Below are 12,599 nucleotides of genomic sequence, written 5' to 3' on the forward strand. Positions count from 1 at the left end.
ACCGACGGCCCACTTTGTGCAAGGCGATCACTGCAATCCTATGTTCTTTAACACCCCATTCCATATTGTATGTTGATAATGAGCATGAAAAAATATATTAAATGGCGCAAAATGTAAAGAAGTTTTTAAAGTAATTGAAGTGTTCCAAATTTATTATATTTAATAATTAAATTGATTAAAAAAAAGAAAAGTTTTTATGCTACAGTATTTATGGCCAGACTAGTTATAGGAGACTTCCGATTAAATTTATTTTTATTAATATTTAATTATTTTTATTATTACTATGTATGTGAAGAAAATTGTAAATACTATATATTTGATTGTTATGTTTAGTTACATGAATAAATAGTATAATGTAAATTTAATATATGTATTATAAATATTCCCTTTACTTATACGATCAGTACGTAATTATTTTGGAGAAGCGACATTTTAGACGTAAGTCTCCAAAAAGAAATTATTACCTTGCAAATGAAACGGGGAACGCGTAATTACCGCAGATAAAATGAATTTCGCCTCCCCAGAGTTGTATGAGCCAGGGATGAATTTATGATTTACCTAAACAATACATGTCTTGTGTAAAATAACACCGGTCTTGCAACTAGATTGTTCGAAGTCATATAACACTACAATAGGACGATGTCAAGCTTTATTAAATTTTACTATAATTATTATCCGTTAATATTAAAGCGTTTGAAATAATTTAAGTAAATTCTTTGCGTATATTATTTATTACGTATTATATAATTATTACGTAAATGAGTAGGCAACGATCGTGGAAAAGAATTGCTCGATTTTTATTTGTTAATCCGACACTGTCGTGTCGATTAAGTGTGGATAGAACTAATGATCAGCTAATGGATCGAACCTTAACCCTGATCTGAGATGAACGTTCCAATATTTATTCTAGCAAAAGCTAAATCTTGATAATAGTATAATCTAGGGGATAATGGTGATAGATAACCACCTAATATAAATAAATAGATTTAAATAATAAATTTTTCCTTAAACGAAACTTTTGGACTTGTCTTCGAAGCTTCACCCTAATACAAATTCGCACCAGTTTCCCCGGACTACATTTCTCAGTGACGTACAGTTGTCATGTACATCAAGAGAATAGTAATTTCTTATCTGTTCTCCGTAATAATTATGAACGGCTCCCGTATGTCAAAATCGAATACATGTTTGACGAACGTCGTTTATGAATCTTACCCTGAGGCCGTTGGACTGATAAGAGACGATTTAACAATTCTCTTAATGAATATGACAAGAAAACCCTACGTCACTAGTGAATTGTAGTCCAGGGAAACTGGTGCGAATTTGTATTAGGGTGGAGCTTCGAAGACGGGTCCAAAAGTTTCGTCTTCTCTGAATCTTCAAATTAATCCTTATTTTGTTAGAAATAACGATCTATCGTATAGTATAAGGAAAAATTTATTACGGAACAATTCTGAAATGTCTAAAATGTGAGAACTTGGGTAATACCAACAGGAAATAATAATAACCATTGAGCGAATCAAGACAAAGAAAATATTTTATAGCTCGAATTATTATATTAAAACCCACAGTTGGTACAATATAAAAAGGTACACGTGTCACGGAAACTATATTACTCGCTCAGTACTTCTATAGTTTGAATTAATTAAACATTAAATATTTTTCCTACCTCAAGGAAAAATAGTAGGTAAAAAAAGTTTTCGTTTAAACTCATTCAAGACGCGTCTAATGTTGCTATAAATTTTAGTGTTAGAAAATTATGTAATTTGTAAAATATTTTTGTTTATTTCGCGTAATTTCGCGATTTATTCTTTTAAAATTATTAGTACTTAAGTAATTTGTATATACAACTATTGTCAATCGCATTTCTGATGCAATATATATGTAAAATAACAGACTTATTTAGGCTACGTAAACGAGGTCGTGATCACGCAAAGTTATAACTGTACAATATTTCCTAAATAGCCATTCTAAATTCATCTCGTGTTCTCGAGTTAATCATATCTATACGTCTGAAGTTAATAATACAATTCCAAGTAATGGCCAGAGTACGTGAGGAAACTGTTTAGCCAAGTTCAACCACTCACAAAAGCGACATATCACAAACTATAGTGTTTGTGATGAAGTTTGCGAAGTTGGGCATCAGAAGTTACACAAAGCTGATTTATTATATATATTCTGTGAGCTATCGATCTGTCTTTCTTCTGTGAATATTCCACCTTTTTAACACAGATGAAATGGGCAAATTAACCGACCTGTTTAAAGTAACTTCGTAATTTATCTCAGCCGTCTCAAGTAAAATAAATGCCGACTCAAACATATTTTTCTTAATCTATGCCATTTCTAACGTTCTCCAAGAGATACCTTTCTAATTATGTTTTCTTCTAGATTTAAAACCAAATACCCAACTGTGACGGATTAACTACTTCAGTAATTGAATTTACTTTTAAATCTACTTGACTGGATAGGACACGGTTATTTATTATTAAGATTATTGTTTTCCTGTAGATTTTTATTTTGTAAAACACGCGAAGGCCATTTAGCGTTTCTGGTTCAGCTGGTGAAGGTGTTGACGTAAATAAATAGCATTTATATCTAACCAATAAAAGCGTAATATTAACCTCCAGGCGGAGAGGTCGGAAGTGGAGGTGGATGAAACGAGGGTGGCGCTCACGGCGGAGGTGTTTGGCAGATACCTTAAAACAGAAGACAAAGACGCTGTTACTGACGTCGTTCCTGCCAATGTAATCGACGACGCCAGTGCACTTCTTCTAGAAGGTACCTTTTTATATGACTTACTCATGACGGTGAACTCACTAAAATCACCCATGCATTATTCTGTTCATGTGACTATGCCTCAAAGAGTGAAATTTAAATACGTTTTTAAGTTAATTTTACTTGGAACCTTACAAAGATGCGTACAATCCTGATCTTCCTTGTTCAACGACATCACAGACTAGTGTAGTGTAGTAGACTGAGTGAATGATATATGTTTATATCTCTGTATTTAGTTACGAAGAACAATACAAAGCAAATTGAATTTTTATAACTGTATTAACTACAGTGTTTATGTTCATACAAATAGCATCTAAAGTTAGAGCTGACGTACGTGTGGCATTAACCCTCTAAAACTTGCCAATATTCTCCAAATCAGTTCCAATCTTACCTAAAATCTAATTTCCGTTTAATGTTTCTATTCGCCGACAGAATATAAGACAGTAAACTGTTTCTGGGACCCCTGACTAAGTATCGTAACTGTGATAAATATAACGTACCTATGACTAGTATATTTTTTACAGAAATAGACATTTAAACACAAAAAAAATTAATGCATATACTATATTTAAGACGTTTACTAAACGAAATTCAAATACCACTTTAAAAAGGTATTATAGAATCAAAGACAGTTTTTTTAAATTGTGGACACCCTTACAAACATTACTTTCGAAATTTAACATTCCACTCGACCTAGTAAGAAGGAAAATGATTTTTTACATTAAATTATTTTATACTAAGTACAAATTAATTAATTAATTCCAGGTGGTGCTCGGGATATTTTCGGCGAGTGCATACGATGCGTGAAAAACTTTCTCGCTGGCACTCCATTCGCGGAGTTTGAGAGGTCTATGTACTTTCATCGGTATTTACAATGGAAATGGCTGGAAGCACAGCCTATTACTCAAAATACTTTCCGCATGTACCGAGTTTTGGGCAAAGGTGGTTTTGGGGAGGTTTGCGCTTGTCAGGTGAGTGTTTTGCTTACTACTTATACTTTATATAACTGTAATGTGTTTTAAATCGAAACATAAAACGTGATTGACGATCGAGAAATGGCGTGTGTTTAATGTATTTAACTTTCTACTTATGATGATCAATATATTGACTTTTTCTTCTGTTAAGTCAATGAATTATTATATTATATTTATTTACACTTCGTTGCATTACAATATAAAAATTGAACATAATTAATAAAAAAATGGCTTAAATTAGATAAGTTAGGGGAGAAGTGCAAAAATACATATAGTTATTAAGACAACACTTAAATAGGAACAAAAAATAACTTAACTAAAAAAGGTTATGTACATGAAAAATAAAAAGTAAGAAGGTTTAAGAAGAGAGTTATATTAGTAGAGTTGGAACCCAGAATCATTAAGAAATAATGCGGTGTTTCAAAAGTATTATGTATGACAGAGACAAATTTTAAAGTGTCAGTTTTAGATCAATAATTTTATTAAATCAGGTTCGAGCTACGGGTAAAATGTACGCATGCAAGAAGCTAGAGAAGAAACGCATAAAGAAGAGAAAGGGGGAGGCGATGGTGCTGATAGAGAAGCAGATACTCCAGCGTATTAATTCACGCTTCGTCGTCAACCTTGCGTATGCTTATGAGACTAAGGACGCCCTTTGTCTGGTGCTGACTATTATGAACGGTAAGGTATATATGGTTAAGCCGTACAGGCCTTGGTCAAGAATTTTTGTAACAGCTATTGTTTATTGCAGTTTATTAAATAATTACAGGCGGTGATCTAAAATTCCACATCTACAATATGTGCGCGGGCGCAGAGACCGGCCTGGGTTTGGAACGAGCGCGTTTCTATGCAGCTCAAGTCGCCTGTGGTCTGGAACACCTGCACAAGATGGCTATTGTATATCGGTGAGGAATTGGATTTACATTAAATATACTTATGAATCTAATAAAGGCGTTGTTTTTATGTATAAATTCTGAATTTGCTATGTATGTATAAAAGTTCAAAGATTATGATAATATTTTTTTGATGCAGTTAAAAGAGCATGTATTATTTATTTAAATGTTAAATATCAGCGCCCAGGACGAGATTGTGACTAGATTAAAGAATACGTACCTTAGTGAGACCAACCTCCTTTTCGTAACCGCGTACTACGAAACTATTTTACCGTATATTTTTATCTTACTTTTTAAATATATTTCAGAGATTGCAAGCCGGAGAACATATTGTTAGATGACGCAGGTCACGTGCGTATCTCGGATTTGGGTCTGGCCGTGGATGTCCCCGAAGGGGGCAGTGTCAGGGGCCGGGTTGGTACTGTGGGGTATATGGCACCTGAGGTAAGATTTGACGTCCGTTCATTGTAATACAATCTTACTCACTGAATTTTCTAAAAGATAAATTTTAATTAATTTAAAAATTGTTATTACAATTGCATCTGATATTGCCTAAAACCTGTTCTGTATTTGTAAATTCTTATACAAGTAATAAAGACTAGATCAATGATAGGAAATTAAACACTCACATATTAATTACTTGACAATATTTCACTTCACTGATTTTACATAAACTGTATCTATATGCGCGTGCGCATGTGCCACAACTTGTTTTATATTCTATTCTCAACTCCGACTCGGGCGGTTGTTCGACGTCAATTCGTATACACCAGAACGAGTCAAACGAGCAACTGTGGCAGATGCGCGCCAATGGCCAAATTCTTAAGAATGTTTGTGTATTTCATAAAACATGTAAAAAAAATAATTTAATTAATATTTTATTTCATATTTTTCGAGATGAAGAAAAAGGCAATGACATTTAGAAATTGCTATATTATGTGTATTTACATGTAATTTCCTCAGGTGATAGACAACGAGCGATATACATACAGTCCGGACTGGTTTTCGTTCGGATGCCTGGTGTATGAAATGATTGAGGGTAGAGCGCCATTCCGCGCTAGGAAAGAGAAAGTCAAGAGGGAAGAAGTGGATCGGAGAGTTAAGGTATGTCACACAAAAGCACATTTTACAAGCACGTAAGTCCTTTGTAGGTCCTCTTATTAGTATTAGACCATGTATAAAAATAAGGATATTTTTTTAATATATGGGCCGTAATGCATTATTCCTGTAAAGTTATAAGATATTTTATACTTTTTAACATGGTCCTAATAATACATACACTTACACTTATATTATTATTTAAAACGTATATTAATGGATGCCCTTTCAAAAATCGTACAAAAAATTAATATATACATAGTTATATATAATTACAATTTCCTTTTTATCTAGTGTTTTTGTTGTTCTTTCGAGCTTGTTTTATCTTTTAATTATATTACAGCATGAGCCAGAGAAGTATTCGAGTAAATTCAGTGATTGCGCACGCTCATTGTGCAGTGCATTATTGGCAAAGACTCCGGCGAGCAGACTTGGCAGTAACTCTGGCAAGCGAGGGGCTGGTCAGGTCAAAGCTCATCGCTTCTTTGTCAGACTCAACTGGGCGAGACTCGAGGCTGGAATGGTCGATGCGCCTTTTGTGCCTGATGTAAGTCCATTAACACTTAGAATACACGCTCTTGACTTTCAATTTGAGGGTGAGTGACACCTGTCAAAATCTTCTGACGTTTGACAAAATCGTGTTGTTTCAAAAATCAAAACTGACATTTATGTGTTCTATATACGAATAGAAATAATATTTAAAGGTTACTCTTTCCCGTGTCTATTTCCGTCGGTAACAATATACAATTCATGTTTGTTTTACTTATATTATATAGAAATCATATGTTTAATTATTATTAATATCCTGAGACATATAGGATATAGATATATAAATACATTTCAACCATTCCAGCCCCACGCCGTATACGCAAAGGACGTTCTTGACATAGAACAGTTTTCGACAGTAAAGGGCGTGAACTTAGACGCGGGTGACGATACTTTCTACGGGAAATTTAACACCGGCTCCGTCTCCATTCCTTGGCAGAGCGAAATGTTAGAGACTGGCTGTTTTACGGAGTTAAATGTGTTTTCTTCAGGTATGTATTTTGTTATATTCTATTTTAGATATGTTGAGTCTAGGGCATTCCGGTTTTCCTACGATGTTTCCTTTACAGTACAAGCGAATGTTACTTATGCACAATGACTTTGTACTCGATAAAACGTTCAGAGACAGATGGGCAATGTAAGCGAAAAAAAAACAAGGTAGACCATAGAGAAGGTGAAAGTTAAATTATTGGCGTTTTATTATTATAATCTGTGGTGGTTTTAAATGTTAACTATTTTATAACTGACGAGGAAGCCTGCGCCGACTACTGAAGATTATTTTTTAATGTTTTTACTTACTTTAGTAAGCAGAAATAAAGACTGTATGCATATTTTAACTTATATAAAATATATTTCTACATGTGTCATTAGATGGGAAGGAGTTTCTTTCCTACTTAAAGTAAATGCGCTGGCTTTACGACGCAAATACTGGTGAAGTTACCGAATGTGCGGAATCATACAATATTTATGACTTTTGTAACATGAATACATATTATTAGTTTTTGTTTGCTTTTGCTTAACGCTTTACGTCAGAAAAACAGATTTTGTTGAATCTGATCGCGGTAACAGCAATTTTTTTTATTATTCCTAATAGAAATTTTAATAAAGTAAACATAAATCTTAAAATATATCGATACACTTACTTTTAACATGTTTATATAAGAAAATATGTTTTTTTAGATGATACCGGAACAGAATGTCGCAGCACTGACCTACAACTAGAAGCTACGCTCGAGACTGTGCAAGACGACAAAGGATGCTTTGTGTTCGCTAGAAAGGTATCATACCATATATTTAATATAAAAAATGAAATTATATGAGACAGGCATTTGACACAATGCGTTAATGTCAAAATAAGTAGCTTTTTCAGCAATAACAAAAGTATTTCGTCGATGACATAACTAATAAATTTATAACGTTAGAAATATTTGCTAAGATGATGGTACAATGGTACAATCGATTAATTATACAAATCCGCTATATATAAATGGGCATGCAAATGTCATAATAATAATTTATTTAGAATGTATGTTAATTACTTGGTGGTATGTATTTAAATAAGTTTCCATAGCAAAACAAATTTGACATAGGAACAATCCTATATAAATAGTATTACAGAGGATTAACGAAGTTGTTACAGGCAATAGTTGAGATAAAGACATGTACATGTATATTGTTTATATTAATTTATTATAGAGAACAATTGCACACATAGTTATTTGCTGGTACATAAAAAATAAATCAGAATATCACTATGAAACTGATCCATAAATTTAACTCCAAAATGTAAACGCTTACCTATTTCTTAGCTGATATCTATAAACAATCTGACCATCTGTGTGAATGTAAACAAAAGAAAAGAAATGATTGTGAAACAGATAAATCTTTGTGTCTTTGGCGACTAACTCCGGTCGCAATATCTGCATGGGGTTTCTAGGAATTTGTTACAAATTATTCATTAAAAAAAGTCGCTACACCCGAAATCGGCGTTACATCCAAAGTCCAAGCCAGCTAAATTTTGTACTAAAGTATGCTTTTAATTTAAGGTACTTAGATTTAACGACGTTATTGCTAAATAGTTGCTACAACCAAGATCGTAATAAATGAAATCCACTGTATCTCTACAATAACCTAGAGAAGTCTAAGCACAAACTAACTTTTCCCTCATTCAGATTCATCGACAGACAAATATATCGAAATCACTGTTTCAGGTGTTATGCCCTCAGAAGAAAGTCCCTCAACGCTTGAGGCCTGTGCCCATCCCCGAACATTTGCTGCAACCTTCGTCTCCACCTCCCCAAAGCTGACCGATTTTGTGGGTAGATACGATTTCTTTCTGCGGGTAGATCGAGAAAACGTCTCAAACATTCTATTAATGTGGGTAGTTTTGCGAGTAGCCGATTATGTGGTTAGCTGAATGTATTGTGGGTAGTTTTATAATTGACTTGTAAAATTGGCCTCGGACAGACTAATGTTGCAAGTTCAATTTTGCGGGTAGGTAACGATGGTACAATATTTAAACGCACATATTTTAGTTATTCGAATCGAAAATTTATAGACAAATTTAAAAAGGAGAGCGACAAACCTTATTTTGTCCTCGCTGCTTTTAATAAAAATAGACAAATGTTCCTACCCCACTTAAAATGTTTAAGTTTAAGTCAAAAGGTTTAAGAAAATGACAAAGGTATACTCCGTTCACGAGAAGAAAATTATTGAAAACATTTTGTATGCACCGTATCGTTTGTTAACCGTAAACACCATTTTTGTAATAAATCTTTCTTCTCGGGAAACGGATTATATTATAGCAACTGTCCAATAATCAAAATATATTTTCAGCCTTTTGAAATTTTTGCCTCGTATACGTACGTTTTTATTTGCATTTTTCTTCAGTACCTGTCAAAATGTTTTGAAGTTTCCTTCCACAAACAGAACAATCATGAACAATTTAGTTTTAAGCGATTCTTTTAATATATTTTATTTTCGATCGAATTTATTATGAAGTTTGATTCGCAGGTTTTAGATTAGGGACGCTTAATCTAATTTACCAGCACTTTAGTGCGTGATTTGTAATGATATTATTTATTATTTTTAATATTTGGGCGTAATTTGAAGGTGACTAGAGTGAGCGAGTGAAATTGTAATTGGTCTGGCTTTTATGCGAAAATCGACTTTGTTAACATATCTATATGAATAAAACTCGAAAGCTGATTATTTTTAAATATCCCGAAATATGCAAAATAAAAGTTCCTAAATAAAGACGATTATTGCATAAATATTCAAGGGCTTAGAATTATGCCACGCAAAAGATAGCAGAGAAGGGGAAGTTAGACACGGCTTTTTGAATCTAGAAGACTTGTAGTCTTTGGTCGGAGACAGATTATATTAGGGGCATAGATAACAAATGCAAGTCAAAGTCTCTGGTCTACGGCTATAGTAACATAATCTAGTACAATGCAATTATATATTTTTAAAGGAATGTATCAAATTTTTTATAGTATAAATCGAGCAATAATTTAGAATCGATATTGTTGATTCGGCAACTCGAAATTTTTTGTATTTGGTGTGTATATTCGTCGATTTGATAATTCAATTTTAATTCGTGTGTTTCGCGATGTCGTAGATTAATTAATATATTTACCGTTGAAATTACGAGCAGCTAATTTAAAAGTTGTTTTTTAATGTCATTCGACCATTGTTTACAATCGTTTGGTGTATTATTTTCTAAAGAGTCCATAATGGATTGAAAAGATAATCGCGGAACCATTATTTGGAACTTTGTCAAATTGTAAATTTAAATTTATTTTAACGTGTCTTATAGCCATGTGTACATTGCCGGTTTTCTTCCATATTGTATTAGTGTAAGTATTAATGCATTTTGACGTCTACTTTTATTGTATTTTACCATTTTTAAATGCCTATTGTCTTTGGCGTTCGCTGTTAAAATTTTGTATAGAAATATTGAGAGGTAACGCTTGTGACTGTATAGGAAATATTTCTGAAGAAGCATAGGGGACTTGTACTTGACACGTGTTAACCAACTATACGTTAGAGGCGTTACAGTTTTTTAGACTTAATCTTAGTCTCGTTTGGCCAAACATAAGGTGTGCTACACACATAAATCGTTCTATTGTTAGGTATTGTAATGTTGGTGTGTAGCACTCCCATGTACAGCGAACTTCATTATATAGCAATGCAACTAGAATAACATGCGAGTTTTGATTTTATAATTTTTGGTAACGCCTCACTCAACCAGTTCAGTTCTTCGTTTAATTGAATTGTGCTGATGAAAATGCGTAAATTATTTTGACCCATTCAAAAGGCGTTACCAAAGATATTTAGCGCAAAAGAACTGTATATTGATGGGAAACGGTACGAGTATTGTGAATACATATACAATAAAGAAAAATATTAAAAAACATAAAGCAGGTATATCTCGGAAATCATCAATATCGTCCTTACTACAGATTCTAAGAATATTCCTGAGATTTGTGCAAGTGTTTTAAAGTTATTGTTGTTAATTCTAAAAGTAACCTCAAAACTCGTAACTTCCCCCAAAATCGCATAAACAAGGCTGAGGGTTTTCTTCCGTTCTGACTGCTTGTCCATTCCACAGCTCAATCCACCATAGATTTAGATGTTATTCGTGTAAGTGTATCGTGTTGTGAACACCTGTGTCGCCTACTCGATGGCAGATTTACTAAAAATAGGCATTGCACAAATTTGTAAAGTCTAAGAGCTTCCGAAAACTGCAAACATTTTTATCTGCCAATCTTTCCATCGGGTAGTGTTTAAGCGCGCACATAAATCCAAGTATTATAAAACTATCGTGTTTTTTTGGTGCGCACTCCAGACAAATTAATTGAAAAAAGTCGTGAAACCCATCCATATTATTTGCCTGCCGATACCAAACCGGTGTATTGTGGGTACTTTCATACATCTTTATACTCAATAACGGCCTTATTAAACTTTTGGTGGATTAAAAGTTAGCAGTTTTCGGAGTTTCTAAATATTATATTATATTTCAACTTATCTTGAATATCTATTTCCAAAACTGTCTTGTTGTTTTCTAAAGGTAAACAAAAGTCGATTCAAGAAAACTTAAGACACGATTTTCTATGAGTCCTCTAAAATTTTGTAGACAAATCTATTGAGAAACTGTTAAACAACTATTGGCATGTATAAAAAGGAATGAATGTATTTTTCGATTACTTCGAAACCTAATTTCGAATAACAATAACAGCTACAAGTTATATGTATACCTTTCGATTCAACAAGCCCAGTTAAAAAAATCTCAGATTAAACAAATGCAAAATTGAATTGAATTTGTCAATATTGCGCAGAGTGGCTACGGAACGATTTAATGCAACTTGAAATTAAATTATTATCAATTTTATATTTAAAAATAATTTCCATAACTCAGCACATAACCAATATAGGATCCTAGATTTTTAATAATGATATTAAATCAAATCATCAATTTGAAACATAATGTTCCGTACCACCTCTCGATGCCTGTGTCATACTCAAGAATACGTTGTGGCAAAAGTTTTTGAGATATTATTTTTTGTAAGGACGCACAAACAATTCAAATGCACAAAAGTATTGTTATTGGTATTTGAATGATAAATGGGTGTGATGATCGAGTAGTTTAGATTAGCTTCGGTACTGTTAGTTATTGCAGTATTTTGATGCAAATATTATAATTTAATAAGCGTATTCATAAATAAATTGACTCCGATTATGTGTTTGTTTTATTTACGAGCATTGTCGATAAAATTTTGATTCTCTTTTAAATCTTAAATATTCTAAAACTAAAAAATGCAATAATGTTAAAATCATTCGGCATATTCTTCATTGCATTGCATTCATAGAATGCTCTGGACGAGACTATTGTATAATAGAATTTTCGTATTGATGCTTCGGAATCCTTTTGTAATTCTCAGGACAAAACCAAGCATTCTAGAAGATTTCTTTATTATAATGATCTGGTGTTCTGAGAACGTTAGTTTATTGTCAAAAACTACCCCTAAGTCACGAATTACTCTTTCCTCATGAACTATTATGTTACCTATATGATAATTATAATATTTTAGAAAAATGAACGAAACGGTATTTTTGGACATTCAGCTCCATACCATTGGTGATAAACCAAGTTATATCATTCAGATCCGATTGGAGCAACAAGCAATCCTTGAAATTACTGATAACTCGGCAAAATTTGAGATCATCTGCATACATATACTCATTAGAATGCTTAAAACGAGTTATTATATCATTTACAAATATATTAAACAGTATTGGCCCTAGATGAGAGTCC

General features: G+C 32.9%; 1 protein-coding gene across 2 annotated transcripts in view; it reads left to right on the forward strand.

Annotated features, from left to right (window-relative positions):
* LOC123706817 (G protein-coupled receptor kinase 2) overlaps nt 1-12,015 on the forward strand; it is a 44,304-nt gene extending 32,289 nt beyond the window's left edge. Inside the window, exons 4-13 of one of the 2 annotated variants that reach the window (XM_045656278.1) lie at nt 2,607-2,775; nt 3,538-3,743; nt 4,238-4,427; nt 4,516-4,651; nt 4,948-5,083; nt 5,603-5,743; nt 6,081-6,284; nt 6,591-6,774; nt 7,463-7,560; nt 8,494-12,015. In XM_045656278.1, coding sequence (XP_045512234.1) covers nt 2,607-2,775; nt 3,538-3,743; nt 4,238-4,427; nt 4,516-4,651; nt 4,948-5,083; nt 5,603-5,743; nt 6,081-6,284; nt 6,591-6,774; nt 7,463-7,560; nt 8,494-8,589 — 1,560 coding nt within the window. In that variant the 3' untranslated portion in view covers nt 8,590-12,015. The remainder of the gene's footprint in view (nt 1-2,606; nt 2,776-3,537; nt 3,744-4,237; nt 4,428-4,515; nt 4,652-4,947; nt 5,084-5,602; nt 5,744-6,080; nt 6,285-6,590; nt 6,775-7,462; nt 7,561-8,493) is intronic. The other variant, XM_045656287.1, reaches the window with a different exon arrangement.
* Nucleotides 12,016-12,599: the final 584 nt, after the last annotated feature.

This window comes from Pieris brassicae, chromosome 1 (genome assembly GCF_905147105.1).
Source record: "Pieris brassicae chromosome 1, ilPieBrab1.1, whole genome shotgun sequence".
In the NCBI taxonomy this organism is placed as follows: domain Eukaryota; kingdom Metazoa; phylum Arthropoda; class Insecta; order Lepidoptera; family Pieridae; genus Pieris; species Pieris brassicae.